Below are 27,955 nucleotides of genomic sequence, written 5' to 3' on the forward strand. Positions count from 1 at the left end.
GCTGTTTGAAAGTTGGTAATCGAATAATGAATTGGTGTAACAGCTGCCTAATTTATGCCAGACGGATCAGAGGTAGTGTATTGCATCGAAAATCAGCCCCAAGTGAGACACATATCAAAGGACTTGCAATTTGTTAAATATGTCTGTTGTGTCTTAAGTGGTGGCAAGTTTAGTCTTTTCCGATAAGCTGTGTTGACATATGATTTTTGGTTTCCAGGATTGACCAAGTGAACTTTCTATTTACTGGATTAAAAAATTACTTACCAGACAAGCGCTAATGCAAATAATAATACTCAATCAAAGTTTATACTTCCAGCCTATTTTATTATAAAAAGTCAAGGGGTTCCCATAATATGAAACCAAGGATGGCTTGCATTAATGCTGAAAAAACGTGGAAGCAGGATTGCCAAAGCGTGTTGTAAGAAGAAATTTTTGGAAAAACAAAAAGTTGGTGACTGGGCATTATATACGCATTTCCCAGGTATTTTAGACCATAGATACAGCTTATTTACTGTTTTTCTTTCCACCTCTACTTTACTTCCCCGGGATGAGTAGATTGGCTGGGGGAGGATATCTTTTACTTTAATAACTTTTGTGTATATGTGTTGGTGGCATAGAGAATCAATGTGTATTTCCTCCCTGAGGAGCACTGGCGTTCGTTTATTCACAATGTTGGCTTGTGCTGCCCGCATTTCGCCTAGAAGGTGCATTCAAGCAAACACATTAAGTAGGCAAAACCTTGTAAAGAATAACAAACTTGAGAATATGAACAGAAAAATGAAAGAAGATAATTAAAGTTGGCCAATTTTTCCAAAAATTCAAACCCAAATTTAGCGGGTCAGGGTAGCTGACGGCAAATTACGTAAACTATTGTATTTTAGTAATCATGCAGCCTCCTAAGTCCTCTCTGAAGTCTTGAAGAACGTGATTAGTACAGCAGAAGGTATACTACTGACGTACAGAAGAGTTGAGGCTATCGACAGGACCCGGAGGTCATGCCACTGAGCGAAGGGAAACCCCAAGGAGATTCGGGTGTCCGCGTGATCCAACAAGGAGTGGAACAAGTCCCTGAGCAACAAAGTTGTTTCTTATATTATGCACACAGAGTAAAGCTATAGAAGTGAATAAATAGCACTGCGCAAAATGTAACAGCATACAACACAATTAAAAACAATGTAATGCGTCTTGAGTCTTTCTTCAAGGTGGAATAATTCACAATACTAGTATACAAAATGCTTCACTGACGTACAGAAGGGCTAGATAACTACTGGCTTGGCCCAGTGACCTTATTGTTATGTATAATTAAAAAGGCTGACCCTTAAGTGTCCATGGAACCCAAATGAAAAGCTAAACAAAGCATCAAAGCACTACATAATACTTCTCTATTTCTAAGCGTTGAAATGATGCTCCTCTTGGTCACCTGTCTGAGCCGAGCATCACATAGTCAGCGCTTGAGGAAAACAATCACGAAGCATCCATACTCGTTATCGAATTGCGAAAGTATAGGAAGATGTCTGACTACAACGTCACTGCCCCCTCTCGGCCATGCTACTAGGTCTACTTTGGCATTCTAATGGAGGAAGTGGGAATATGCCGGTATCACGTACGTCCACATCAAGACGTAAGAACACTGAGCTAAATGCAGTTATTTAATAAAGGAAGTAGTTTGGAATATTTTATTTGAGTTAAGGCCTAGCGTCTGCTCCTCCTTGCAACTTTATTATAGCTTAATTGCTGCCCAGCCACGTCTAAATGGCTTTTACCAGCTAGTAGTGAGGTGAGGGACACATGGCGTGCTCACCTAATCGACTTCTTCATACACGTATCGTAGAAAGTTCCGTAAGAAAAATTTCAGATGGTTCACGACCATGAACAGTGTAGTTTCAGCTGTCAATAGCATTCCTGTAGAATACAAAACTGGTGTGACTTCGGAGAAGGCCCATCATTTTTTATTTTTATCTATATAGTATCTCTTTGATGGGATGGTGGGTGAAGTATACATTATTAAATCAAAGTTTGCAATCGGCATCAACACTCACTCAAAACCGTATTTAGTAGGAATCAAGCTTCGGTTCAATGCCAAACGTGGTATTCTGATTCCGAGCTTTGAAATATTAGCAAGTGAATTGTTAGCCCATAATGCACTAGCTCCTCATTTGTATTTGGTAGTGTAACTTTGCCAACACATCGTGATAATATTTAGGCAGGTAGAACGTCTCCCTAATTTGTTATGCTTACTTGGCTTTAAAAGCATTAAACTAATTAATAAGACAGTAAATGGGAGATGACGAAAGTTGTTTGACTTTATGACAAAGTTGCCCAACTTTCAAGTTGGTGTGTCCCAATCCTTAGAATTTTGGTCACGTGGGTTCACGTGTGTTTCTTTTTCTGGTGACTTACATACCTTATTATTGCTACTTATTGCTTGTATAGAGATAGCTGCTTTTTCGTTCTCGCAGCTAAATGGGTTGTTTTTAAAAGCATTGTCTTTGAAACCAGGCCCTTCTTGGTTTTGTTTAGAGCTCCAAATTTTTCCAGCCTAATGTGTTTTTCGTCAGAGGTCTTCTATTTAATTAGTTCAGGAGGTAATTCATTGGGCTCTATCCGCCCTCTCTTATTTTGCGCCGTTGGCACTGCTCCGAATATTGCTGACTGCAATATTACTCCCTATCTAGAATGGATTCAGATACCGCAGATACCTCTGACCTCAGTACAGATCAAGTTCGCCAGCTTGTCCAAAAGGCCAATCGGAAGAACAAGAAGCGTGCTGGTGGCTTCCAGGCGATGGGCCTCAGTCAGGCCATTTTCAACGGGATCGCCCGGAAGGGTTATAAGGCCCCAACCCCGATCCAGCGGAAAGCCATTCCCGTCATCCTCTCCGGTCGTGATGTTGTTGCTATGGCACGCACCGGAAGTGGTAAAACGGCAGCGTTTCTCATTCCTTTGCTGGAAAGATTAAAGCGACACCAGGATACAGGTGCTCGGGCGCTTCTTCTAAGCCCCACGCGTGAGCTTGCTATGCAGACTCTTGCTTTCACAAAGGATGTATGTTTTTATTACTTTGTTTTGAAAGGGTATTTCATTAGTTTTGGCCATCAATACTTATAAGGTACACGCTTAATTGTCTACTTGTCAACGTTATTGCGTTCTGATTAATTAACATGTGGGAATGCAACATTTTGTACTTGGATAGTACTTACATGCAACAAAATCATTGAATGTGTTCTAGCTTTCTGTTCAAAATAATGAACACAACCTTATTTTTCATTTAAGATCGGACGATTTACAAATCTCGTTGCTGCAGTAATCGTTGGGGGCGATAAGTATGTTTGCCAATTTTCTAATTCATAACTTATTCAGAATGGATGACCAATTCATGGCAATTCACCAAAATCCCGATATGTAAGCTGCTTAATTTTGCTAGGTAACAATGATTCCGTAGAATAATCGCCACACCTGGTCGTTTACTGCATGTCATAATGGAAATGGACCTCACTCTCAAGTCCGTTGACTACGTTGTATTTGACGAAGGTGATAGGTGAGTTTATGATAATCCGCTGGAAGTCCTTAAACAAAAAATTAATACAACCTGATGTGCTTCTTTTTTTTATAGACTGTTTGAGTTGGGTTTCGCCGATCAGTTGAGGGAAACCCTTCACAGGCTGCCAACCAAACGTCAAACTCTCATCTTCTCAGCCACTCTTCCGGGTAGTCTGTTGGAGTTCGCTCAGGCTAGTCTCACAGAGCCAGCACTCATCCGACTGGATGTGGACACAAAACTGAGCAGTCAGCTCAAAATGGCTTTCATCACCTGTCTTCCGTTCGAAAAGGAGGCTCTTGTCATCCACCTCCTCCAGACCATCATTCCGGAAAAGGAGAAGGTTGTAATATTCTTCTCTACAAAACACCATGTCGACTACATGGAATTGGTAATCGTCGCCTCTTCTTTCCTTGCTATCGCTTCTTCTGAGCAAGTGATTAATTTACTGCCTGACAAAAAGGTTTTCAAAGAGATTGGAATTGATTGCACAGTGGTGCACTCGGGTTTGGATCCGGTGGCTCGCAACATGGCTGTGAGTAGTTTTCGTCATGGTCGGGTGAGGTGTCTTCTCGTAACGGATCTCGCTGCTCGTGGAATTGATGTTCCTTTGCTCGACAACGTCATCAATTTCCACTTTCCTGCTCAAGCAAAACTCTTTGTTCACCGTGTCGGTATGTTGTGCTGTGTTCAACTAAGGTCCTTGATACCTAAATGTTGGATGGATCGAACCTACTTTTTAACAAACGTAATGAGGTGGGTGTGTGGTTGTTCTGTAGCAACTCACTGGTAAAATGGCAAGTTGACATCACAAACATCACAAATGCATGTCTTTTTTTCGCCCCTATTTCGCGGAACAAATGGCGTCCGTGAATCAAATTTTACTTACTTAGGTGATTATCAGAATGGTACACCATATTCCTACCCGTATTGTGCGGTTTTTGAGAACTTAGGACTGATTCGTGAAGCGCATTTAATTGGTTTGATAGCTTCTGACTGTTACTGAAGCGCTTGGGATGTTAGACCAACAATGTTTTTTTCTGGGACTTAAATTTAGCTATTAATGTTAGTTCGGCCAACGACTGTAAACGTTGAAGACGGCTGCCTTATTGACAGTGCTGTTGATGCTCTCAGCTAAAGCCTGTGCCCTTGTGCGCCCACTTGAGAGGCTTTTGCACTGAATTTGATATTTTTATAGTGCTGCTAGCTAGTGACACAGTGATGAAGGATGAATAAGTGCCCTTAAGTAATAACGAGGACCTAATTGATGAAACTGAAAATTAGTGTCAAACGCTGAGGACAATAGTTGGTGAAGGACTTGATGATCGCGACACGAAATCTTGAATTAGGTAGCTAATATATGTGAATGAAGCATCCAGCTGCGCAAGTTACACGGGCATCGAGAAAACAATGTTAATGCGCGATTGTTAATAAAAGGAAACTTAAGTGGACAAGAATCTGTCTTTATCTGGAAAGTTATTGTATGTATTACTCGAGTGGATTTGATTCAATAGAGCTATAGTTTACTTAGCATGTTTTCTTAAATTGGCCTGAGCCCACTGTAAAAAAGGTAAAGCGGCCTGCAGTAAAGGCCGCTTCAATTTGGTAGGAACTATGGTGGAGAATGAGAAGTTTGCCGTCAGCGAAAGTTTCCTTCTTGAAAAAAACGACGACAAAGGGCTGGAGATTTAGTCGAAACTATTAAAAAAGTCAACTTTAGTTTTCTAGGTAAAAAATCCACTAAAGCATTCCCCATTTCCCCTGATAGCAGAGAAAGAGGCTTATTTGCCTTTGCACATAGGTGGGATGTGGGCGTATAAGTACGTCTACCCATTGTTGAAAAAAGTTCGTAGAAGTAGAACGACATTATATATTCGTACTGGTTTGGACGTGGACTATAAGTTGTAATGCATGCCTTGCAGGTCGAGTGGCACGCGCCGGCCGTTCAGGGATGGCCATCTCCCTGGTGGACTCTGATGAACTCCCCTATTTGATGGACCTCTTCGTCTTTCTGGGCAGGGAGGTGATCACCTCCCATGCCGCCAATTCCGTACAGCAGACTGACTCTCCCGACTGGCCAAACGAGCTGCTCGGTTCCTGTCCCCGAGATCTCATCGTTGTCGGTGTGGAGAATGTTACTAAACGGGAGGGGGAGAACGCTTCTCTGGTGGGTTGAAGGTCTCAGCTACTTATCAAATGGTCATTTATGCCCAAAGAGGCGTATCTTCTCCATTGTGGCAGCATTTTTGATGCCTGAAAGGCATTTGTTTAGACCTAGGCATTTCCTGGAATATTTAATTTTGTCAATAGATGAGTAAAATATCCTTTTAGATAGTAATAACTTGGGTTGCGTAACGTTTTATCTATATACTTCAAACTCCTTCATGGAAATGAGACTCCTTTAGTTGCCGTTTTTACACAGTGAAGGTGTCCTTTCTAATTTCTATATTACATGGACTCAGTCATCCCCCCTCTCTGTGTGCGAAACGCCAAACGTGCCTCTGTTGGTTCTCAAGTCTCTTTAATTTCTCAATACGTCAGACCAATGAATACCGTTATCAAACGGTCGTTACATTTTGGCAGCTTTAAGGTTTGGATAGTTTGAGGAAGTTGTTTTATCAGCGAGGTGCAGAGAAAAAGAGCAAAGGAACTGTCTCTGAAAGAAATTTTTACATTCACATTTTCAGTGTTTCTAGATCTTCCTCATTGTTCATGGCCCGTAGTAGACTGGTTTAAATCGTCCTTTGTGCTTTCTCTAACACGAAGACAGCTCTTCTTCCTTCCGTCACCGCTATAAACCATCTACGAAATGCTAAATGGAAAATAAATAGTTTTGCATCCCAAGTAAGACAGTGGCTCTTACAACACTTTTTTCGTTCTAAGGCTAGAATCACTTGAAGCAATCACTTTTGTCAGAGAAGTAAAGGGAGTTTAAATGGACTTAAAAATGGACGCTTTTAGTGTCTGTGTGCCTGGATCCTCTTCAAAAATCATTACACGGTGGAGATTCTAAGTATCATTCACTTCCTCCCAGACGGAAGTATGGCTATCCACTTCCTTAAGAAACTACAGCTTCACAAGATTTACCAAGTCGTTAAGTTGGTTTTGTTAACGAATTTCACGCCCGTGTGTTTAGGCTTCCGCTGCAGCAGTGTGCAAACGAGCCCTGAAGAAGTATATGGCGACCCGACCGAAGGCCAGTGCGGAGTCCGTGCGTCGGGCGAAGGATTTGCGGCTGCACATTGCCACTCTTACTCCACATCCCATCTTTGGTGAGCTGGTCGAGCAGGCTACCCTTTTTCTCCATAAGAGTTTGCTTCCATCATTTTTCTCGCGTTCTCAGCTAGTTCTGTTCAAGATTCTGAACTTACTTTTGTTTCGGCTCATTTATATCTTTGTCAGAGTAGGCTACGAAAGTGAATGACTGCAGGCACTTACGGTTTGTTGATGCATTTGCTAGTGGAATATTCGTAAGAAAGCACTCTGTGCTTATGGTTTTCAGCTATGTACGTCTTCAAAAGCTTATGCATCGGAATCCCTTCGCCGTCATTCCGATTTGACCACTTGCTTATGAACAAAAGGTAGTGGATTAGTCCAGAGAGTTGGATTATTCACAGTTGTTCATCGTAGGTGTTCAAAATAGGTGTTTAAAAATTTACGTCTGGATTAAATGAATCGGGAGAGCGAAGAATGTTATTTGTTGTCTGGCTAGCAGGATGACATTACAGAAGACCATGGATGGGGCCTTTGGGATTTGAAGTAGTCGTCATGACAATCCGGGGATCTTGCTGCAGCGGCCTGAGGCAATCTAATAGTTTGCATCTTTTATGCTTTTGACATCTGTTATTGATAGGTAATAACAGCGTTGGTACAAGCATTACCATTCATCCTATTTCTTTTTCCTCATTCACTCCAGCTACCCAACTAGCCAACGTTGACACACAAAAGGAGGCAATTTTGGAGATACTTCGTAATCGAAAATTACCTGTACGTTGTTATGAACTCTTGATTCGAATTTCCACCAGATGTCTATTTCAGTAATCATTGTTAATCACCGTCATGTTTTGAAATTTAAAAAAGCCTCAATTTGCGTCTTTCGCTTCAAATTTATAGTGCCTTGAGATTAGGCTGACCAATTCGAGGTGGAGGCTGGCTATTGAGAAAATAAGGATAGTAAATGTTCGATAAGACGCAGCAAATTAGATTGTAGCCTTGAGCTATTTTATCTGCGACGCTTCTCTTTTTCAGACAATTTTTGAGGCACTGGGCAAGAGCGCCAACCCAGAAGCCTTCAAGATGATGCAAAAGAAACGAGACATCCACGATGGCCTCATCTCCAGGACGGCCGCCGAGACAGAGGCCAAGAAGGCGAGGCTGTGTCTCGAGGAGGCAGAAAAACTGGCCAAAGCAAAAGCCTCGCAGCAAACTCGAGCCGCCGCCAATGTGCGTTGCTCCACCTTTGCCTTATATTCCCTCTACATCCGGTCGCATTTGTGCGTAAATTTGGCCAAGTGAAATTGCGATTCTGCAATCTAACTGATTTCCTTGATGAGTTACGGAGTAATTTTTTCATCTGTTTGCAACGTGAGGAGCCAAGTTCAACATTTATTCGTTTGCTATAGAAGAGGAATTTTTTTCCTAGGGACAACCTCTTTTCGCTACCTTACTAATCACGATGCAGCATAAATTCGGAAAAAAAGTTGTAAATTTTGCATGGATTTTTTGCTGTTATTTTCCGAAGGGTCTAGAATTTCTATGGCATTACGTCCATTGCTGAATTTTCCACTATTTTTAATGATAACTCACTCTGATGTATTGAGATATTGAATTTAAGTATTACGTACCCCATTCACGGTATCTTCGGAGGATTAGGTGACATCATGCATCTTCCACTTCCCCCATCAATCATGAGGCAGAGATAATGAAAAATCTGGAACAGGAATTTGGGATAGCTTTGAGAGAGCTACAGATTGGGTAATACGGAGATTTGTTAATTTTTCATCTCCCAAAAGGCAAGAATGAAGGCGTTCATTAATAGATTTCGCTCAACACGAGGAGTCATTTGATTTCAACGCTACCAGTCACCTCGAAGATTTCGACAGGCCGAACATCACCACCCCCCTTGGGTGGAATGTACTTAAGAATTCACTTGGATAATGGAAAGCTGGGTGCGATCCACCTTGAATGCGTTTGTACTGCAAAATATTTTTTTGCTTGAGAGCAAGGATCATTCAATTCAATGTGATAATCTGAGAAAGTTTCTTCTTTTATCCTCTTTTGCTACTTAAATATCTATTCGTTTTACTCTCAGCTGCCTGTGTTTCAGCACTTTTAGCAGAAACACTGTAAAAAGGCTCGCCATTTGAGAACTTAGGCAGTCATAAAATTTGCGCCATCAGACAGTCGGACCATATCTCAACGTATTTATTAGGCATCTGAACGGACTATTATACAGCGGTCATCTTACAGACCGTGGCTTGACAGGGACGCGAGTGTCCAATCAGGCCCATAACATTATCTTCATCACATATCTTTTTCCTGCCTTTTTGTAGGGTGAAATAGCGCCACCAGAAGGAAGTACTTACTTCGTACCGATAGCACGAGCAGATGAAGCAACGGAGCGGGGACTGAGTATGTCCGCCGCCGCTCTTGATGTTGGTGTTAGCAACTTTGCCATCTCTGCCGAGGCCGCTCGTCTCGACGTCCAGGGAGACGAGGTTGGTATCTCCTATGGGTGCGTAGTCTCTTCCTTCTCTCCCCTCTTCCTCAAACCATCCCCCATCTGCTCCTTCATTAGGCTTTTAAAAATCCTCTGCCACGATTAGTGACCCAAACTTCTAGCAGTAGATAGGATTTTACTGGGGTCAGTGCCTAAGTTATCTCTGAAGACGTTATTAGAGTACACGGATCAGGAAGTGGCTTTACTATAAGTACGTAGAAGGGCTGGGAGGCCAGTGGTATGGGTGGTATTATTTTCATGTCACCGACGTGTGAACCAAATCACAAGAAACTGCAAAAGCCTACATGGAGTATGAGTTCGATTTTTGATGGGGCACCATAACGATGTTTTGTCTCTGGCACTATCAAACGAGGTAATATTAACAGCATCTGTTTCAAAAACTTTGTTGGTATATCAGACGTCCAGCAGGCTCGAAAAAGGTGCTGCAAGTTTGGGATCGCAAGAGGAAGCGTTTCGTCAATCCGGAAGTCGCTACTGGCAAAGCCAACGTGGCGCGCATCAAAACGGAAAGTGGTGCCACCATTCCTGCCTCCTATAAGACCGACAAGTAAGTCACTCACCTCCCTCTCCAGTCTATATTTCATGAAATATCTATTGTTGGAATTTCATTTGCAGATACAAGATGTGGCTAAAGAAGAGCAAGGTGGATACGGAGAATTTGGGGGATCAGACACAATTGGGTGGTAGTGACGAGGCAACAAAAAAGATGTCAAAGAAGGCGAAGGCAGAACCGAGTAAACCGAAGGAGCAGTTCACTAGTTTCTTTAACGCCCGCTACGGGAGCGTGGTAGAGTTTATGGACCTGGAAGGTGATGAGAATGTGGATGGAAAATTCTTCAACCGACGCTCTGGCACGCAGTGGTCGAAGAGGAACAAAAAGGTTCAAAATGGTGACGAGACCAATAACACTGATACCCAAGACGGTAGTGGAGGTGGATTTAAGGTTGTGGGTACTATGTCTCGATGTAAGTCATTTATTTCCACCTCAAATGTCCTACTAAGGAGCTCTAACTTTTAAACTTCCTTCGATTATTTGGATTTTAGTTCATCGGAGCCTACAAAACGCTAATAAGAGAAAGACTCTGGAGGAGAACAAGGGAATAAAGCAAGCGAAGGGGAGTCGGACCTTTGGCCAGATGCGGAAACCTGAACAAATTCTCAAGCAGCGGCGTCGAAAGGAAAGGCAAAATCAATTCAGGCTGAAGAATAAGGCTAAGAAGGGTGGTAGTGGAAAGGGCAAGAAGAAACACAGGCGCTAGAGTTTTCCGCGTGTGTATGTACATATCATGGAAGCACTTCTAAACTGAATATTGTAAAGTGTACTTATTGAGTTGACACGTTTCGAGTTAGAACTGTGGGCAAAGATGAGTTACGTTAAGTGATAGTCTTGTAATCATCATTACATTTCTTTGTTCACCAATTTGAAATACGGGCCTGATTTTTGCTTAGCCTTTCGAGGCGATTTCCTCTAGTTGTTACTATCCCTTGAAGTTGTTGAATCTAACTCTTTTTCGCGCAAGTAGTTTTCTTGTACAGACGAATTTCGAAGTACCAAAAATTGGTTTTCAATAGCGGGACTTTTTTTAGCAAAGAGCAAGTTGTATTAAACACTTCAATGTGCTTATGTTAATGTACCATTTAAGCCATCCACAGGGGTATAGTAAAGCACAGGCTTAAAGTAGCTGTTTTCGAAGGGCGTAAAGGTTTGGCGGCTACCAGTCGAGGTGTCTTGGGCAAGGCTTATTAGCAAAAGCGAATTGTTGTAGGAGGTTATTTTCGGAACTTTTTGAAGAATACTGTGTAGACAACTGGAACCCTTAATTCATATTGCACGACAAAGCTTTAGGGGCACTTTTTCTGGAGGATGGAATTTCGTCCCCTAGAAAGTTCGTTTTCAGCGTCACGTAAATGTGACCACGATTTAACCAAACACGCCTGTCACATAAATGTAGTACCTTTAGTTGAAGGGAAATGAATTAGGCCGGATAAAAATAAAGTGGACAGATGGCGCAGGCTTGGAAGAATGGGGTGTTTGGTTTGTAATAGGCAATTTTCCCCGAGGCTCGAAAATGAAGGTTATTTGATAATAGAAATGGAGACAGCTCAAATAGATGGTGGGTAGCGAGAATGAACATAAGTGATGTATGAATGTATATTTTAGGTATTTAAACTAAAACTACGTTTAAAATGGAACCATTCGGTTTGTTCCCTGTTCGAACTTGATGCAACCTGTTCCGCTAGCGTCCTGGAGACAAGCAAATATTAGTTAAGGCATTCCAAGAAAACAGTTTCTAGTTTATAATGCGATTAAATGGAGCAGAATAGACTGTCTTTTATAAGCATTGTAAGTATGTGTAAGCTTTATTACCTTTCGCATCATATACTTCAAAACAGCCTACCGTATGGTGCATTTGCTTTCGATTAAATTGGAAGGTTATTTTGGAATCTTTTTAGCGTTTTTTTAGCGCCTTCCCGTCTAGCTGCGTTCCAATATGGTCTTAAGGGACTCTGAGATCTCTTAACCACGGCACTAACATTGTTTTGAAATGTTGACAGCGAAGCGCCTTGCTTTGGTAGGGGAGTTACATAACTCCTGATGAAGGAGTTGCAAGGTAAAGTCAACGGCGAAATGCAAAACTATGATAAAAAGGAAAGTATTAGCGATGATGAATGCGAGTGGTCTATTTCACTTACGATTTGAGCATACTCATCAACCGTAGATATCCAACGATTATCGGGACGAGTGATGGGGAGAAAAGTTAAACCCTAAGCAATGAAATAAAGTTTTCACAGACTTTCCAATTAATCGTTTCGAGGAACTGAGGAGTATGCGGGATAGCGGTACTGATATTAATTTTCACAACCTTGTGCCCATGATCACTGTAGGCAGAGAGGAAATCGTTGATGAGCTCTGAAAGTTTCTAAGAAATATGAAATAAGAGTTTTCCTCACGTTGTATTTAAGAGGTTTGAACATGAGATCCGATCGCCGACTCAGTCCAACAGCACCAAAACGCCCGCGGCAACAAACACCCAAAACGACGTGACTGTACCTATTTTCGCCTTGTGTGGATTTAAATGATATGGCGAATCGCTGCAACTCCACGCATTTGCGTGTCAAATATCTAGATTTGGATAAAGCTGTGGGAAGAAAATGGCGGACATACATTGCCAAGATAACAGCTTCAAGGCACTTTATGGGTAGGGCTTCCTTTATCATGGTTTGTGCGATCACCTCCAACCTAGACTTAATTTCGAATTGCCAAAAATTCACCTCCTTATTGGTTTGGATTTTGGTATAGCGTAAAACTGTGTTCCTATGAAGTTATATCTGATCAGTCAGGGAGATAAATGGATCTCGAGATAATTCTTACATAGTGATTAAAAGGCGCACACAGGCGTTTTAGGGATATAATTCTGGCGTTAGTGTTTTCCACAAATGGAAAAAAATTCAGAATGTGGTAAGGTTGCAAGCAAAGGATACTCCAAAGAGGAAAGATATGACTGAATTGCGTCCAGCTTGTCCGCAGTCGATTCATTACATAGCAATTTCCTTGGTGGCTTAGGATATGGCTATCCAGCCATAATAACTTAGCCCTTTATGATAATTTTACGTTACCTGTTTCATAGGAAAACACAGAGCCAAATCTAATACTTTTTGTTCCAGGTTGGGATAACAATCTATGCAAAATTGAAGCATCCTTGCCCATGTACTTTGCCCTAACGGAAATCCACCAGAATTAACCAAAAACCGTCTTTTCTTATCTCCAGGAATAGACGAGACTTCCATTTAAGAATATGTGGCCATACGCGCGAAATATATTAATGTTTTTGAGCAGTGAAACAGCAGCTATATTTCCTAGTAGCGTGACGCGAAAACAGAGGTGAGGTAGTGAAATACGCGCGTCAATACCCATCTCTGAACGCGGCTAATTCCTTCCTTCCCGATATCTGATTTGGGCGATTGAGAATTACCTAAACAAACTTAGCTAACAACCAGATTGTTTTACTGACATTTTCGACTAATTTTAAACCTTTTAGCATGGGATAGAGATAAGGAAAATAGTGGAGGGATTTTGTCCTAAGTGAACTGAGTGAGATTAGAACAGTAGTTTAATATGTACAAAAAAGTGTGGTATTTATAGCTCAAATACCCATAAGCAATGGACTGTGACAGTTCAGAGTAAAATATCAGAGACTGTCAGGGGGACTGTTAAGTTCAGTGGCATGTTAAAGGAAGCAAACTAATAAAAGAACACAAATCAATAAATACTGCAAAGTAGGTATATTCTAAGGATTGAATAAAATAAACTTGTTACCCTAGGCAAGGAACTTTTAATGTGATAAATGTGCTACTCCTTTACCCTTTTTAAATGCGTGTCTTTTTAGGCACTTAAATGCAAAATATCACTAAAATGATATATGGGGTTGTTTTATTGTGCACCATTTTACATCGAATGTCATTGGTGTTCGTTTAAGCTAATTAACATAAGGTCACACATTGGCAGTGGAATTTCGAAACAAGCAGGAATTTGGTGAGTAGGAGCGCGTGGTGCTACTTAATGACCAGCATCCCCTTTTTGTACTGGTCTATAATTTCCAATTACTACAGTACGTATTTTTGAGCGGTATCCTTATTTTAAAATATCGTGCCTCGAGTTGCTCTTATCAAGAGTTGGGATATTTTGGATATTCTTTTTCGTGACCATGCAAGCCTAATGGCCTTGGAACTAAATTTTTCGAAAACGGTGAGTAATTATTAGCTTTTTCAAAATGATTGGTAACGTTTACTTAATTTTTCAAATGGCTACAATGCTTCTAAAACTATCTCAGTATTTAAGGTTCGGATTTAACTGTGATTTTTGAAAACAAGGCAAATCTTCAGTTTTTACTTTTGCAGGCACTTTACCATCAATTTTCATAACCTATTTTTTGTTTTTATGTAGTTAACTGAAAATATAATAGCATAGACCCAATAGTGCCTATGCCAACTCATAAGCCTTTGGCATTTTTTAAGGCAAATTTGATTTGCAAAAGGAATTTTCGCGTGTCAGTTTACTTTAAACAACTATAGTACCTGTAAATCTCTCTTGATGATATTTTAGTAGACGATACAGTTTTGATGCGGTCCGTCTGGGCTGCAATAAATGCGATCACGTGCTAATATTTTGAATAATTCTGACTTGAATCTGATGTGTTACAGGACTTCCGTATTTTCAATTGCTGCAGGTTGGAAATGTTACAGGGTGTTTGTTTAAGTGACTACAAAATTTGGATGCTTTGATTTACAAAAATGTATTGCTACGCATGTGCGTGTGGCGCAGTAATCAGTGTTTTAATTTGTAATTTTGCTTTGTTCGTGCTTACCATAAAAATATGGATGCAAATTAACAGTGGAGAGCTCCATAGAAACACTAAATCCCTTTTTTAAAGAACTCAACATCTTCATGCTCATAGTCTGTGTTTTGCCGCTAAATGTCTTCGCAATAGTAAAGTAAATTGCCACTTTCATAAAGTGCAGACTTGAATATTTTGAGTGCTTTTATGACGAAGTTGCAAATTGTGCATTATATGAGCTTACTACCAGGACAAAGGTTTTTTATTAGCTTTAAGGTCAAGAAGAATAACAGTTATTAATTGTGCTTTAATTACGCTCATAGTCTTAAATAATTATTATAGCCGTATTGGCTTTACCCTAATCATAATCGTCGACAGCAAAAGCCAGGAAATCTTAACGTATCCATGGGTAGTTTAAGCAGATGAGGTGTAAAACGCCCAGTTTGCCATTTTACGGAAAGGTTACCGCGGGTATCACACTCATCCACGTTGCATGAGCCGCAGCGGTCCCTCACCAAATGTATTTTTGGCGCTGCAGAATGGCGTAGTTCTGTCTCCGCAACTACTCATTCCACTTCCAGCGCTCTTGAGAAGTTGGAAAATTTCACAGACAATTCATGCTTGCGGCAAAAAGATCAGAAAAGTTTCGTGGTGGATAATAAGACCTTTCAATGTCACTATGAGTGAAGATGTATTTTTGTTTACTTAAGAATGAGAGAAGTAAATGCCAGTATGAAGGAGAAAGCGAAGGAGGAAGCACAAGCTAGAATAAAGGCTGACGGGATTTGCTACTGTGTGAAAATGGACTTTTGGCAGCTTTCCGCTAGATGTAGTAGTTTGTTATTAAGTTCACTGTATCAGAGATCTAGTATTGTGTTTTTTTGGCCGTTTTTACCAGTGCACTAACTTAACCAAAACACGCTAAATCTCAAGAGACTAATTAAACAGTTAAATAAAACTCATTCGAGCAAACCTTGATTGCATCAAAAATAATTCTAACTGGCAAAGCCTATGCAACTGTTAGTCAGAATTTTTAGATTACATAAAGTGAATTCAGTAGCAATAATGCTTCTTTAAGGTCGCTAAAGTGTGTACATTTATTGTTATCTTGTTTAAACTGCAAAATCGTGAGGTGGAAGTGGAAAGGACAGGGTTTTCTCAGGTTCAGCAATGCGTACTTTAAAAAAGGTGAATTTCAAAAGCAAGTTTAGGTAGTCAGTCCAAGGTTCTGTTGCCGTTGCCTATTTAAAAGCACATACTAAGATTATGTGAAAGATTAACTTTTAAATGTAATAGTTCGCTCCACATTTTTGATAGAAAAATGTCCAGTATACCGAGGCTTTATGTATCTTCTTTATTTCATAAGGTGAAAAATATCCATAATATTTTGGACTTGCCATTCTCTCAGTGTCATTCCATCGGCTCCTTTGAACATTGAATTTCGTTTAATGGAATACCTCTAAGGTGTGACATGCTTGAGGCATCTACTTAACAGTTCTCAGTAATATGTTTGGGACTTTGTAATGGGTCAGCTAAAAACATAAACCGTAGGTGTTTCAAGTCGGCTTTGAGCACTAGCCTGCTAAACTAGGATCGTCAATTAGCAACAATCGCGAAATCCTTTCTGTAGACACTGATTCTGATTATAATTCTAGAGACATTGTCTGTGACATCTCTAAGTTGAAGAACAGAAAATTGTTATAAATAAATGATTAGAAAGACTGCAAAAGTATGCCTTATTATTTGATACGCTGTTTAGACGAATGTCCAATATTGCTAGACTATTAGCCGACAAGGGAGCCTTACCGAGCATTTTGTGAATCAGTAATGGGATAAGATAACAATTGTTCTGATTTTTTCAGCAAAAGATATCAAGAGAAACGCTCGAGTTTCATGTCCTAAATGTTTTTAACGTTGAGATATAATCTAATAAGTGTCATCCTCCCGGAATGCAAATAACATGTTGCGCATTCTCGAGATAGGATAATCTGCATTAAGAAGTAGGTTATTTTTTAGCATGTCATTTCAAAGTTACGGAGACTTTCCTATACTACAGTGTATTCAATGGTAGAAATTGACTATCATTAAAACACTTCAAAATTTGATCCACACTGTGTTGCTATACCTTGCAAAGATATGAAGACGCTGCCTTTATGTTTGCAGAATGACACTTACTTGATAGATGACGGTACTAGAAAGCGCAGCTATAATGGCAGCTTTTTATCATGGTAATTATAAAGGAGACACCAATAGAGGGAGAGAAAGCTGTAGCACTCACGCTTTAAACCTTTAGATAGTGGAAAGGTTTACATGGAAACACGAAGGTGATAAAATGTCAGACAGGGTAAATGGCATTTGCAATGCAGCACAGCATTGCTGCCGAGTCACTGTACTGCCGATTTTCTGCTTGGCGGATAATCAAATAAGGCGTGGTAATGCAGTCCCGACGGAACAGGCCGTCTGAGTACACCTAGAGGCGATATACTCATTAAATTATGCATGTTAAAATGGCAGTATAAAACGGCTAACGAGGTGGAATTTTGACAAAGCTAAAACCATTTACATTACTTTCAACTTTGTGAGGAAGCCCATTACCGAAAGCAGGTTCTACTGCTTGCAAGTTTGATATAATTAGTGGGAAAACTTTGGAGTCCAAAAAACCACCCAGAAGTAATGAGTTTATTGCATTGGATGTCATTTTAAACGAGAAATTGCTTACATTGTACCAACCTTATAATGTCAAGTTTTACTCAGGTTTGTCTTATCATTGGTGCATGTGATTTTGTAAGTGGTCATCTATTAAGGTCAGAACTAAATATAGAGGTGCGAAACGAATTTTCGGTACAATTTAGTTTCACCAGATAAAGCTCTTAAAGACAAGTATACTTCCTAAGGTCAGTGGAAGAGTAATCTGCCTCATCACAAAAATCTAATAAGTTAGCATCTCGGAGTCTGTTATGTAGGCTCCATAACCACATCATTGTCAGCATCGCATTGATAAAGGGGGACAAAGTGGTAGTGCATGCATTTCCCGCTAGCCTATAGATGATCTCTCTTATCAAGTCTGATACAAGGGCCTAAATTACCGGTTCCCTTATATGCATTATCACCAAGGAATCCACGCCACTTAGTAATAGGAGAATGATTTGGTAACAATGCTACCAAAAGTGTCTCTGTTCTTCGACATTGCTTGATTTCTGAAGGGCATTCATTCGAGAAATTGAGTATGAGACAATTGGGAATTCCAGCCACGGTGGAAGAAATTTGCACTAAAAATAGTCTATTTCTCTCCTCCATGACTGATTCGGTTGCTTTGATAAAAATAATTAGTACATTTCCTATTCCCCCACTAGGTCTGTTCTGTTTCCTTTCTTTTCCTCTTACGACGGAGCGATTACAACAATTTCATGCCTTCTCCACACGATTTCAGCAATTGAGATTCTACGATTGCATCATTCTAGCGTTTTCTTTATTCTTTTCCCTTTAATTGAAACACTTAATCGAGATCTGTCACCTTAGTAAACTACAGCCTGCAACAGTTCTTTGAGTGCTTATAATGTCTAAAAATAACAAGATAGAAGGTTCGGTGTAGACCCACGTGAAAAATATAAAAGCACGAGGAAAATAACTCACGCGTTGTTAAAGTTCCTACTACTAGCGATAATACTAATGAAAGGACCACATAATAATTTGTTTCCTTGTATAAAACTGTGCTCGAGTTTGCTAGTCTTGACAAAAGCAACGAATCCCTCTGTTTTTTTTCATTGAAACTAACGAAACAAATCATGTGGATGCCTAGCAGGAACAAATAAAAGAAATATTTAAAATGCACCTCAGGAATGTTTCCATGCATTGATCTAAGAAAAACAAAGGAGGCATCTTGGGCATTTTAAGTTAAATTACACACATTTTTCGTCGCCCCACAATATAGGGGGATAATGTAAATCCCCCTTAGTGGATATTAAATCGAAATGAATTTTTAATGCTACTTTGGAGGAGAGTCTAGTTTTACAACCAACATCGCATAGACCCACGATGTTTCGGATTCATCAAATCGGAAAGCATGATAACAAAAATGGTCTTTTTTCTTCTCGTATGTTTCACTCCTGTAAGCACACCCAGAGCCGAGGAGTAACCAGAACAAAGACGTGTTCAATCCGCTTCTCCCTCCACAAGGCTACCATCATGATGCGAAGTTATTGTGGCTAAAACCTGACGTTTCGGTATTCCACCGAGATCTCCCCATATTTTTCAGACACCCATACGCATTCTCCTTGAAGGTTTCACTTGGCACCAACGGTCGCCGACACCACCACCACCAGTAGTCGTAGCACAGCAAAATGTCAGATTTGTTCGGAAGGCAGGGAGCCATAAAAACTGTGTGTATTCTGCCGCTGTGGCTTTATTAAGCAACTTACATTCTAGTTGTTGCGCAAAATTTGATGTTTACCCGAAAAAAGAAGAGACCTAGAGATTGTGTCCATGTCTCTTCGTGAACAGCTAGGATTGCAAAAGCTTCTAAGGATGTAGGAATGTCCGGCGTAAATATCGTCAGCTATCAACAGGAAGATTGACCAACTTTTCGACCTTTTCGAGAAATTTTTCGCCTTCAAAAAATTTTGTTCTGTTAAATTTAACCTTTAAGTAGCTCTTGACTGCTTGGATTTCCTGAATGAGTGAGCTGTTGCCAAAGCTCATGTTAGTATCAAATTTGTTGCTAGATCAGCTCGCACAAAGAGAACCAAGTGTCGAGCTATTTCCGCCAATGTCTGACATTTTCGTAATGGTCCACTAAATGTCCTTATAGTTTGGAAATGGCAGAGACCACCCAGTAACTTCTCATTATCCATTGTCATGACAGAGAAATTGGCACGGAGTTGGGTTAAACGAAATGCTAGAGAATTTTCCCAAAAGTTAATCAGTTAATCCCTAGAACCACCTATGCTTTCTTGGAATAAAAAGCACCAATGCTGTGTCTATTTCCTTAAAAAAATACAATGATTTGAGGGTAAGCTAAAAAGTGCTACAACATCAGGTTTGCACATTCTTATTATTTGTGTGGTCGTCCTGCCTCAAACGCGATTCCGTAACGCGAGAAAACATAACTTAGAATTCCAAAGTACAAAAACGTCGTTTTCTCTACTATGGCTAAATCTGGGAGCAAATATGCCCTTGCTACACTTAGGTGTAGCTTTTCTAGCCTAGCTGGGAGGCATTAGAACACAAACAAAGGGGAGGAGATGCAGAATTCACTGAGATTCCCACTTTAGTAGAATAACAAGACGCGATTACAATATATGAAGACAAATTTGGTCAATTTTAAATCCAGGCGCAAATGACAATTTCTGGCCATTAGTCTAGGGGATCCTTTCTGATGGCAATACAACAAGCACATAATTATCGAAAGAAAAGTTGTTTGACCAAGTTTTACCATTAATCAAACAGATTTTTTAATTGACAGTCAACGAACTAAAGGAGCAACATTGACCCAACTGTCGTGGCACTCAATGGCTTATGCTTGAAGGCTTGAAATCGACAACTAAATGATAGTCTTCTAAAACAACAAAGTCGAATTATGGTCCCACAGGTGGCATTATTTCTGAGAGAAGAAGGAGCTTTGTCCCAAATGCCCGTTTCCAACAATGAATAACCTCAACTTTGTTGCGCAGTCAGACTCCTTTAGGTTATTGAAATAGAACAACTCGAAACACTTTCTGGAGAGTCATCTTCCTTTCCTTATACTGGGCTCTTTCCCTTCTTGAAGTATTTTTTTCCATGGGTGCTGATTTACTGAAGCCCCAACTGAGAGAGAGGCTTTGTTATTTCTTCACAATTATTAGTATGGATATAGTCTTACGGCCACTGGCGCTGTCTCCAACGGATGTTATTTTTTCTGCGGAAACACATCTAATCAGAATGCTGATCTTTGGGAAATGTTACATGCAGTTTTCGATTCCCTGCATGAACAGAATAAGGTGGAACAAAAGTGCAGCAGCGCTATCGACGGCCAAATCGGCTTCATATTACCTGGGGAGCTGGGAGTTAAACACTCAGTTGTTGCCTGTGAATAGGAGACATGAGTCCCTATTTTCACTGACTCCAGGAGGGCTACTAATGAGAAGTAAAACGTGTTTCACTAGAAGGCAGAAATTCAGCATCATACCACTTCAACGTCTTTAATATTAATCCCAACAATTTTGGGAATTTTATTACGGAAACTCTTTGCATGAAATTCAGGGGAAAGCAACTCCATATTTTTGTCTGCAAATGTAGCGTGAGGTGAAAACTTGTTTTTGCAGGAGAAAACATGCCATGCATAGTCTCATGAAGGAAAACAGGTCAAATTCTCTGGGGATAATAAAGTTTTTTTAGGCCATTAGGAGGTCATGAGTTAGAGCTGTGAAGCTGATGGATGTGACCCCACAGCTGCAATTTTCCAATGATAAAAATTTTACCCTTAAAATTAGACATAAACCCAGTTGTTTTGGAGTCGTAAAAGGTAATTAAGCTGAATTCGGTTTTTTTTCTTGCATAGATGTAATGTACACAAAAATTTTGGTTAGATTAGAGGCAAAGAAAGTAGTAACTATCCCAAAGGATGACTACTAAGTTACATGGGCGAATCTCGGAAAATTTTTTGAGCATAAAAAGGGGGGAAAGGTACAAAACCACAGACTGGGAGCCAAAGTACTTAAAATGCTTGAATTAGTGGGAAAGCACCAATGGTCTCAATGGAACCTTCACTCCTTTAAATAATTTGTCAATTTTTTAATGAACACAAGTGAGGGGAGATTGCAATCTAGGGTGAGCGATTGTTTGATGGACCCAAGCCTCAGCTTCCATGCATTCGTCCGTTTAATTTTTACACACACCATGAAATGTCGCCTTCTACCCACAAACAAGTTTAATTTGTTCGTACCTTAGACAGTTCTTTTTTCTAAATAAGCATTAAACATTTAATTAGTCCCTACGTCTTAGCTAATGAATGTTCTTTTCCAAGTCATAATTTAGGCCGGCGTTCAAAATGAGCATCAGATGAGTCCAATTAAGTTGCCTCACTGGTGATGGCTCAAGAATGCCGACTACTTCGTGCGCAAGTTACTGTTAAAGGAGAGCAATGTGGTGCTATAAAGTTGACTCGAATAGAGAGAATATCACCAGAGTAACAAAGAGCCAAGCCAGTAGAACAAAAGTTGTCACTCCTATCTGGCGCATTCGCTTTATAAAAAACAAAAACAAAAGGTACACTGATGATTGCCCACATTTTTCATCGCCCCAACTCTGCTTTATGTGGGGGAGTCGATTTCCAGTTTATCTCGGCTCGAGTCGTAAATGTCGAGTTCCCATCTCCTTTCATTTTACAGTCTATAAATAGCAATGCACTTGATATATCCGCCACGTATGTGCATGTATGTGTTTCAGTCGCCTTCATCGTCAAATGCCGACGGCTCCCCTCCCTCACCTGCACCAGCACGGATCACGCTAAATTACTGTTTAAGAAAAAATGTTCCCCAAACAGTGGCTTGACTAGAGCAACAACAGTGATTTGATTAAAAAAGCACAATATTCTGTCGCAGTAGTCTTTCCTCTTATTTTGGTTCTATTTTTGGTTAGTTTCTAATAGGTGAGTGCATATCTCTGGTTGCCAATCGAAAGTGTCTGTGACAACTTACGTCGAATGAGGCATTTTCCAAGTACCGTTGGCATATATGCACATTTAAAGGTGTACTCTAGAGTGTAGTGGCGGTTGGGACAATTTTACTTAATTTATAAAAACCTCAAATTAAAGTGAAGGTGTCATTTGAGCCTAATTCAAAGCCCCTCCTAATGGAATGCCGCAAATGCTGTTAGTGCCGTTTCTAAGAAAAGATATAAATATTCCATTTGGGGGCAGTACAGTTAAAAAACTCTTGTTCCAGAGCTGGATAATGCTTCCAGTAGCAGTGCATAAATGTATAATACTGTTAGTTTAAGTATCCTCCTGAACTCGGCTACTGATTGGGGCGACAGCCATCTTTCTGTAACACTAAATTATACGTCTGAAATGGAGAATAGTTGCTGATGCTGTTGATTGCTTCTAATGTTTTTTGATGCTGTCTGTCATATAGTCAAGTAGGGTCCAATATCCCTCACATCTTGTTCCCGTGGTGAATCACTCCTAAACATTACAATGCACCTAATTGAAGGAAGCTTTTGCCCTATTTCGGGAAATCAAGCGCACTAAATGGGGAAGGAGGGGAAAAATCAAAACTACTGCTGCATCGTAATTTTGAATGGTTAGACGGCACGAAGAGAGGCATATGTAAACTCTACTTTTGGAGTTGTTGATGCGCCGAATAGTGGAGTCAAGGCGACACTTTTCTAGTTAAGGAGCATAAAGAACATGAAGAAGCTAATTGTACAACAAACAGATTATGAATTCATTTTCTTTTCATACACCTTGACGAATGTGTAACGCAGAATATGACAAACAAACAAATTGTGTACGAGGAAATACATCCACAATTGTTCACTCGTCACAAAGTAAACGAGATTTGCTAGAATGAACGGGAGGAAAAGCCGAAATGTGGTGAACGGTGGGTGATCTTGTGAAGCAGACATGAGTGAAATCAAGGGATTCTAGATGACTTAGAAGTGTTGGATCTTGTAATGCCTTCCATTTGGTTTTATCTCAGTAAATTCTTCTTACATGACGTCAATACCAAGTCCAATTTCACAAGACAACTTTGATGGGTACTTTGTTGACAGTTTTCGACCATGAGTACTTTGTAAAAAGCCGCAGGATCAAGAGTTTAGGACTGCATTAAGGAATATCTTGTTACTCTACACCCATTTTACTCTTTCTGGCCTACTAAAATTCTCGAAATAACCGAGAAATCCTTTTTGAAAATAAATTTAAGAGAAGTTGGCAGCTTTGTATCAAGGAGAGGTAACTGTCCGTTCAGCTGTCACTTTCTCACAACTCAGTCATAGATCCAGTTGACTTGAAGTCCCAAACTCGTGAATTTGTGAATACTCTAGAGTACAGACTGGCTTTTAGAAGAAATAGATTAAGTTCACAAAAATATGGACTTTTAATAGGGTAAAACCAACAAAAAATAACTATTTTTAACCGTTATATTATCGGGATTCTCAAATTGCATTCTTTTTAAATATTTTAGAAAGTCCAAGTCGATGATTTCAACCTAAACGTGCTCCACGGAATTGCGTAACTCAGGGATTGGGTAAGGCAAAAGTACTTTTCCTTCCCTACAATGGCTTTTAATTATTCTTTTGAGCCCTATTTTTTGGTATTCTTTTAACGTTAGTAATACCAAAAACTCACAACATATCATGGAACCTTAAGTTAATTTGTATCTAGTCGGGCGATTATCACCAGTTGATGTTTTGGCATCACCGCCGGCCACTAACCGAAGGTAGTTTATTGCTCTTCAGTCTATGCATAAAAGAGGGATTAAACTTCTAGACAATCAGGTGTACCGAAATAATTACTTTTTATTACAGAGGAGCAGTATATTCTTACATCTCAGCGCACGCCATTATGGTCTATAAAAGAACGACGTAATGGAGCTTTATGTCCCTGAAATTTCCATATTTTTGCGCATTAAACGGGGGCCCCACCCATTTTCCTTGTTCGCTCAGATTCGCCCATTTATCGCCAAGTGCTTCCTTCAGCATAGTCGAGAGCTTGAGGTTGTTGATATTGGGAGCCGATTAAAAAAGAGAAAAATGTTTAAAATCACTCTGAGAGCCACTCATAGACATGGCCGGAAGGGTTTTATTGGAGGCAAGTCGGTAAACATTAAAATCATGCTAAAAAAACAAGAGTCCGGGGATAAACCAGACAGTAGGAGTAGCATTTTTAATTTTTACTAGAAAACAAATAAGTCGGCTAGGGAAATTGCGTTGTGGTCGTGACAAATTGGCCTTAATGCTGATTACATGGTTAATAAACGCGATACTGATCTTCCTACTGGAATTAAATTTGGAGAGTACTTTGGTAGTAAACTAATTATTTCCACAGAATCCTTATTTCTAATGGAAATTAAAAACTTCCTTTGCATTGTGATTAATAATAGGTGAAAATCAAATTTTTAGCTTTATTTTAAGCAAGAATTTTGCTTTTATTAATTAATTAAGCGGAGTTTTCATCCAAAATATCATCAACTAATTCAGTCAATTTTCTGCCCCACACCAAACCGTCTTACTTATTAAATAAAAATTTTCTTCTGTGTTCCTTTTGTTTAGAACCATGCGTGGCATCATCGGGTAAAAATTTACCTGCCTATTTTGTGTTTAAACCCAAAATTGGCTGCGTTTTGCACACCTTACTGCAGTCCTCTCGGACTCCGTGTTTGAAAAGGTTACGCAGTGCTCCAAATCGTCCCAAAGACATAATACTAGGGCAGAATAACTATTGCTGACGTACAGAAGGGCGGGGGTTTGCTACCCCGAGGGCCATGCCGCTCAGTGGAAATATAATCGTGGAGCCCTCATTATTCGTAAAATTAAAAAGAAGAATTAAACAAACAATCAGTGCATTACAGTGAAGTATTACAACAGGCTCAAACATATCGTGGATAAATGGGATCTTGAAAGCCTAGCTACTTCTTATAGAATGCGTAGTGGTGCATGCCTTACCTAAGTGCAGGCTGGTTTCGTTATGGCTCGAAAGCGACCGCCGTCTCTTTTGCCTTTGAGTATGCCAGCATCCAGGTAGGTGCCTGATAATGGTGTTAGTCAAATATCAATGGCAAAAAAACTTACCCGGGAAAAAGAAGCTTGCATTACCAATGCCCACATACAGCCCAAATTACCAGTCCACATAAATAATGCATGCTTTTTTGTCGTACAAAACAATTCGTCTGTCAGAAAATAATGCTACATGCTTCTGGCTACAAATGAATGGATAAAGGCGTGCTATTGTCACCATCAAAATATGCTAAAATCAGCACCCTCCATCCAGAAGGGTTGACATTTACGGTTGATGTCAGCAAAATCTCAACATATAAAGTAAAAAAAGCTCCGGACATTTTGTAAATGCAGGTAATGAATGCCACAAGTAGGAGAAAAGGTTATAATGTGCAAAACTTCAGGCTCAAACAAGGCTGGCGTTTCTGCACTATCAACATGGCATTTCGTCCTACTGTTTACTTCAACTTCAAAGCATAAATGGAAAAATTTTCTGGGGAAAAAGGATTAAATTCTTTAATTTCTTCCATTTTCCACCTCATTTTTGGGGTGGTACGAGGTGGCGAAGTGAGTTTTTCGAGGCCTACCTGTCAGATTGCATTTATCACTGTCTTTAGGAGTCAACAATTGACATAACTCAATCGTCTGTCGTGTGGACCTTGCTCGTTCGCCTGGTTTTTCTCTAAAAAAGTAGCTATCCCACTTTGTTAGTCTAAGTAGCCTCTACTCAAACGGACAATTTGTAATTAGCAACCAATTAGGGACCGACTAACTTTGATTACGGACAAAACCAAGAATTACATTACCGCCCTGAATTGCATCCGTCTTTCGTACATACAGACGTTCAAGGGAATTTCGATGGATCCAAGTCAAAGTGCATTCAATTCAAATGTTGCGATTACAAACTGGGGGAAAGGAAGCAACCGAATATTGATGGAAGAAAAGCTATTGAGATTTTCTACCCAAATTGCCCAAAAGTCCATTGACTTCCCCTTGAGGTAGTCGCAAAATACAAAGTATCCTGGTAACGGCTGATGAAATAGCAATAACTAACAAAGTCGGACGAGATAGAGGCATCGCAGACTAAAATGAGTTTCTTACTACAATCTCTCGGTGCTAATTGCATTGGACATCGTACTCAACCTCGAAATCGTCGGTACTCATTAACTTTGAAGAGGAAGATTGTTTTTAGCGATTTCTCCAAACATCACCTCCTTGCTGCGATTTAGTGTTCCTGCATTTCTGTGCAGCATTTTCGGAAACCAAGTCGTCTTTATTAACTATGACACGGGTGTGGCCTAACCTACTGGACTCGAAATTAAAGTTGGTGGGAGAATTTGCTACTTTTGCCAACGTGAAAATGTAACGTCAAATTTATAAAACCATGGGCTTCTGAATCTGTGAATTTAACTATGCGCATATTTAGAAATAGAGACGGAGGTGATGGTATTATCTGAAGAGCAATCAAGATTGCTGAGTAGGCGCAATACAGAAATTTGGCACATTGTTACAGTCTGAAGTTCTTTCCCAAAAAAAGTTCAGTTTTCAACATCTCGGTAAACAAGTGGCATTTTTAACGGACGACTCTTTAATCATCCGTTTTTTGTTCTTTTAAATCCCGGGGCATCAACAACGTCACTCAAATTGCGGTGAAACGGGATAATTTTTATTGTATATTATAACATTTGCTGATGACACTTCTTGTGAATCAGAGGTGGATAAATATGAATTAACCGAGGCGGATATATATCATTCAGTTTTCATGACGGTGAATGCTTTTTTGGGTAAAATAGAGGGTACCTGTGAAATGAACATTAAATTTGCGTGAGTCTCGGTCATTTGGAAAGAGGATTTTTAATTCCCCGTTTCCGCTAGTACTTAAGCTCCCCGTTGGTCAAAGTTAACGCGACTTTTAAACCAACATTGTTTGACATTTTGACTCCTTCCGTTGTCGCAGAGCGTATAAAAGTAGCATAAATTTTATGTACATTATTTAAGTTATCTACGGTAAATTATCAGTTATGTGATAAATAACTGCCGCTACTTAGATCCAATGCTGAACTGTGGCTCTCGAGACTTTCCTGAAGAAGAAAGAAGACATAATACTTGGGCAGGATATGTATTGACATAGAAGAGGGCTGGGGGCTACTGGGACTGAAGTGGAAGTCCCCACTGTCCTTGAAACCAAAACGGAGAGTTAAACAAATGCCCAAAGTATTCCAAAATTATATGCTACTCCACTCATCTGGTGATTAGGTTTAAAAGGGTTATGGGTGACGACGCTCTCAGTGGACATTAACTTTTGCAGAAGAAATGACACGCAGTCATCCAGAGCGCTGATGCATTCGGTTTTTCGGTCTTCTCTGCCTTGGGCAATGAGCTCGTCTTTGTCGTTTTCTGCTCTGAAGTGGATGCTTACATAGGAGGAAGAGGAGCAGAACTTGCCCGTTTTTAATAATTGGAATCAGCTTTATTTGAATTTTCAGGTATTTTTGTGTTTCGATTCGCATAGAATTGCCTCTTTTTTGCCCATACCTTCTGTTATCAGTCTCTTGGTAATTATTGCTTTGGAGCCAACAGTTTTATTTGAAATAAGATCCAAAGTTAGTGCTGAAAAAAAGAGCTTTTATTGAACACCAACTGGTGGTT

At 40.0% G+C, this 27,955-nt stretch overlaps 4 protein-coding genes across 4 annotated transcripts; 2 read left to right on the top strand and 2 right to left on the bottom strand. All coding sequences in view use genetic code 11, as the record gives it.

The window, feature by feature from the left end:
• Nucleotides 1–2,676: 2,676 nt before the first annotated feature.
• Nucleotides 2,677–10,537, top strand: EGR_04105 (ATP-dependent RNA helicase DDX54; the record flags this gene model as incomplete). The annotated part of the gene is made up of 12 exons (XM_024493354.1): nt 2,677–3,045; nt 3,274–3,323; nt 3,443–3,538; nt 3,614–4,212; nt 5,461–5,705; nt 6,675–6,810; nt 7,455–7,525; nt 7,787–7,981; nt 9,091–9,272; nt 9,676–9,825; nt 9,894–10,243; nt 10,323–10,537. The coding sequence occupies 12 exons, from the start codon at nt 2,677–2,679 to the stop codon at nt 10,535–10,537; spliced, it is 2,658 nt and encodes an 885-aa protein (XP_024352268.1).
• Nucleotides 10,538–11,699: 1,162 nt separating this feature from the next.
• Nucleotides 11,700–12,497, bottom strand: EGR_04106 (Vasohibin-2; the record flags this gene model as incomplete). The annotated part of the gene is made up of 5 exons (XM_024493355.1): nt 11,700–11,915; nt 11,973–12,044; nt 12,074–12,199; nt 12,231–12,402; nt 12,445–12,497. The coding sequence occupies 5 exons, from the start codon at nt 12,495–12,497 to the stop codon at nt 11,700–11,702; spliced, it is 639 nt and encodes a 212-aa protein (XP_024352269.1).
• A 3,792-nt stretch (nt 12,498–16,289) lies between these two features.
• Nucleotides 16,290–20,867, bottom strand: EGR_04107 (hypothetical protein; the record flags this gene model as incomplete). Its single annotated transcript, XM_024493356.1, has 6 exons — nt 16,290–16,463; nt 17,178–17,344; nt 17,701–17,925; nt 18,248–18,471; nt 19,894–19,985; nt 20,778–20,867. 6 exons carry the CDS (start codon nt 20,865–20,867, stop codon nt 16,290–16,292), a joined length of 972 nt encoding a protein of 323 aa, XP_024352270.1.
• Nucleotides 20,868–26,164: 5,297 nt separating this feature from the next.
• EGR_04108 (hypothetical protein) lies at nt 26,165–27,939 on the top strand (the record flags this gene model as incomplete). Its single annotated transcript, XM_024493357.1, has 2 exons — nt 26,165–26,304; nt 27,819–27,939. The coding sequence occupies 2 exons, from the start codon at nt 26,165–26,167 to the stop codon at nt 27,937–27,939; spliced, it is 261 nt and encodes an 86-aa protein (XP_024352271.1).
• Between the last annotated feature and the right edge of the window lie 16 nt (nt 27,940–27,955).

This window comes from Echinococcus granulosus, assembly GCF_000524195.1.
Source record: "Echinococcus granulosus chromosome Unknown EG_S00024, whole genome shotgun sequence".
In the NCBI taxonomy this organism is placed as follows: Eukaryota; Metazoa; Platyhelminthes; class Cestoda; order Cyclophyllidea; family Taeniidae; genus Echinococcus; species Echinococcus granulosus.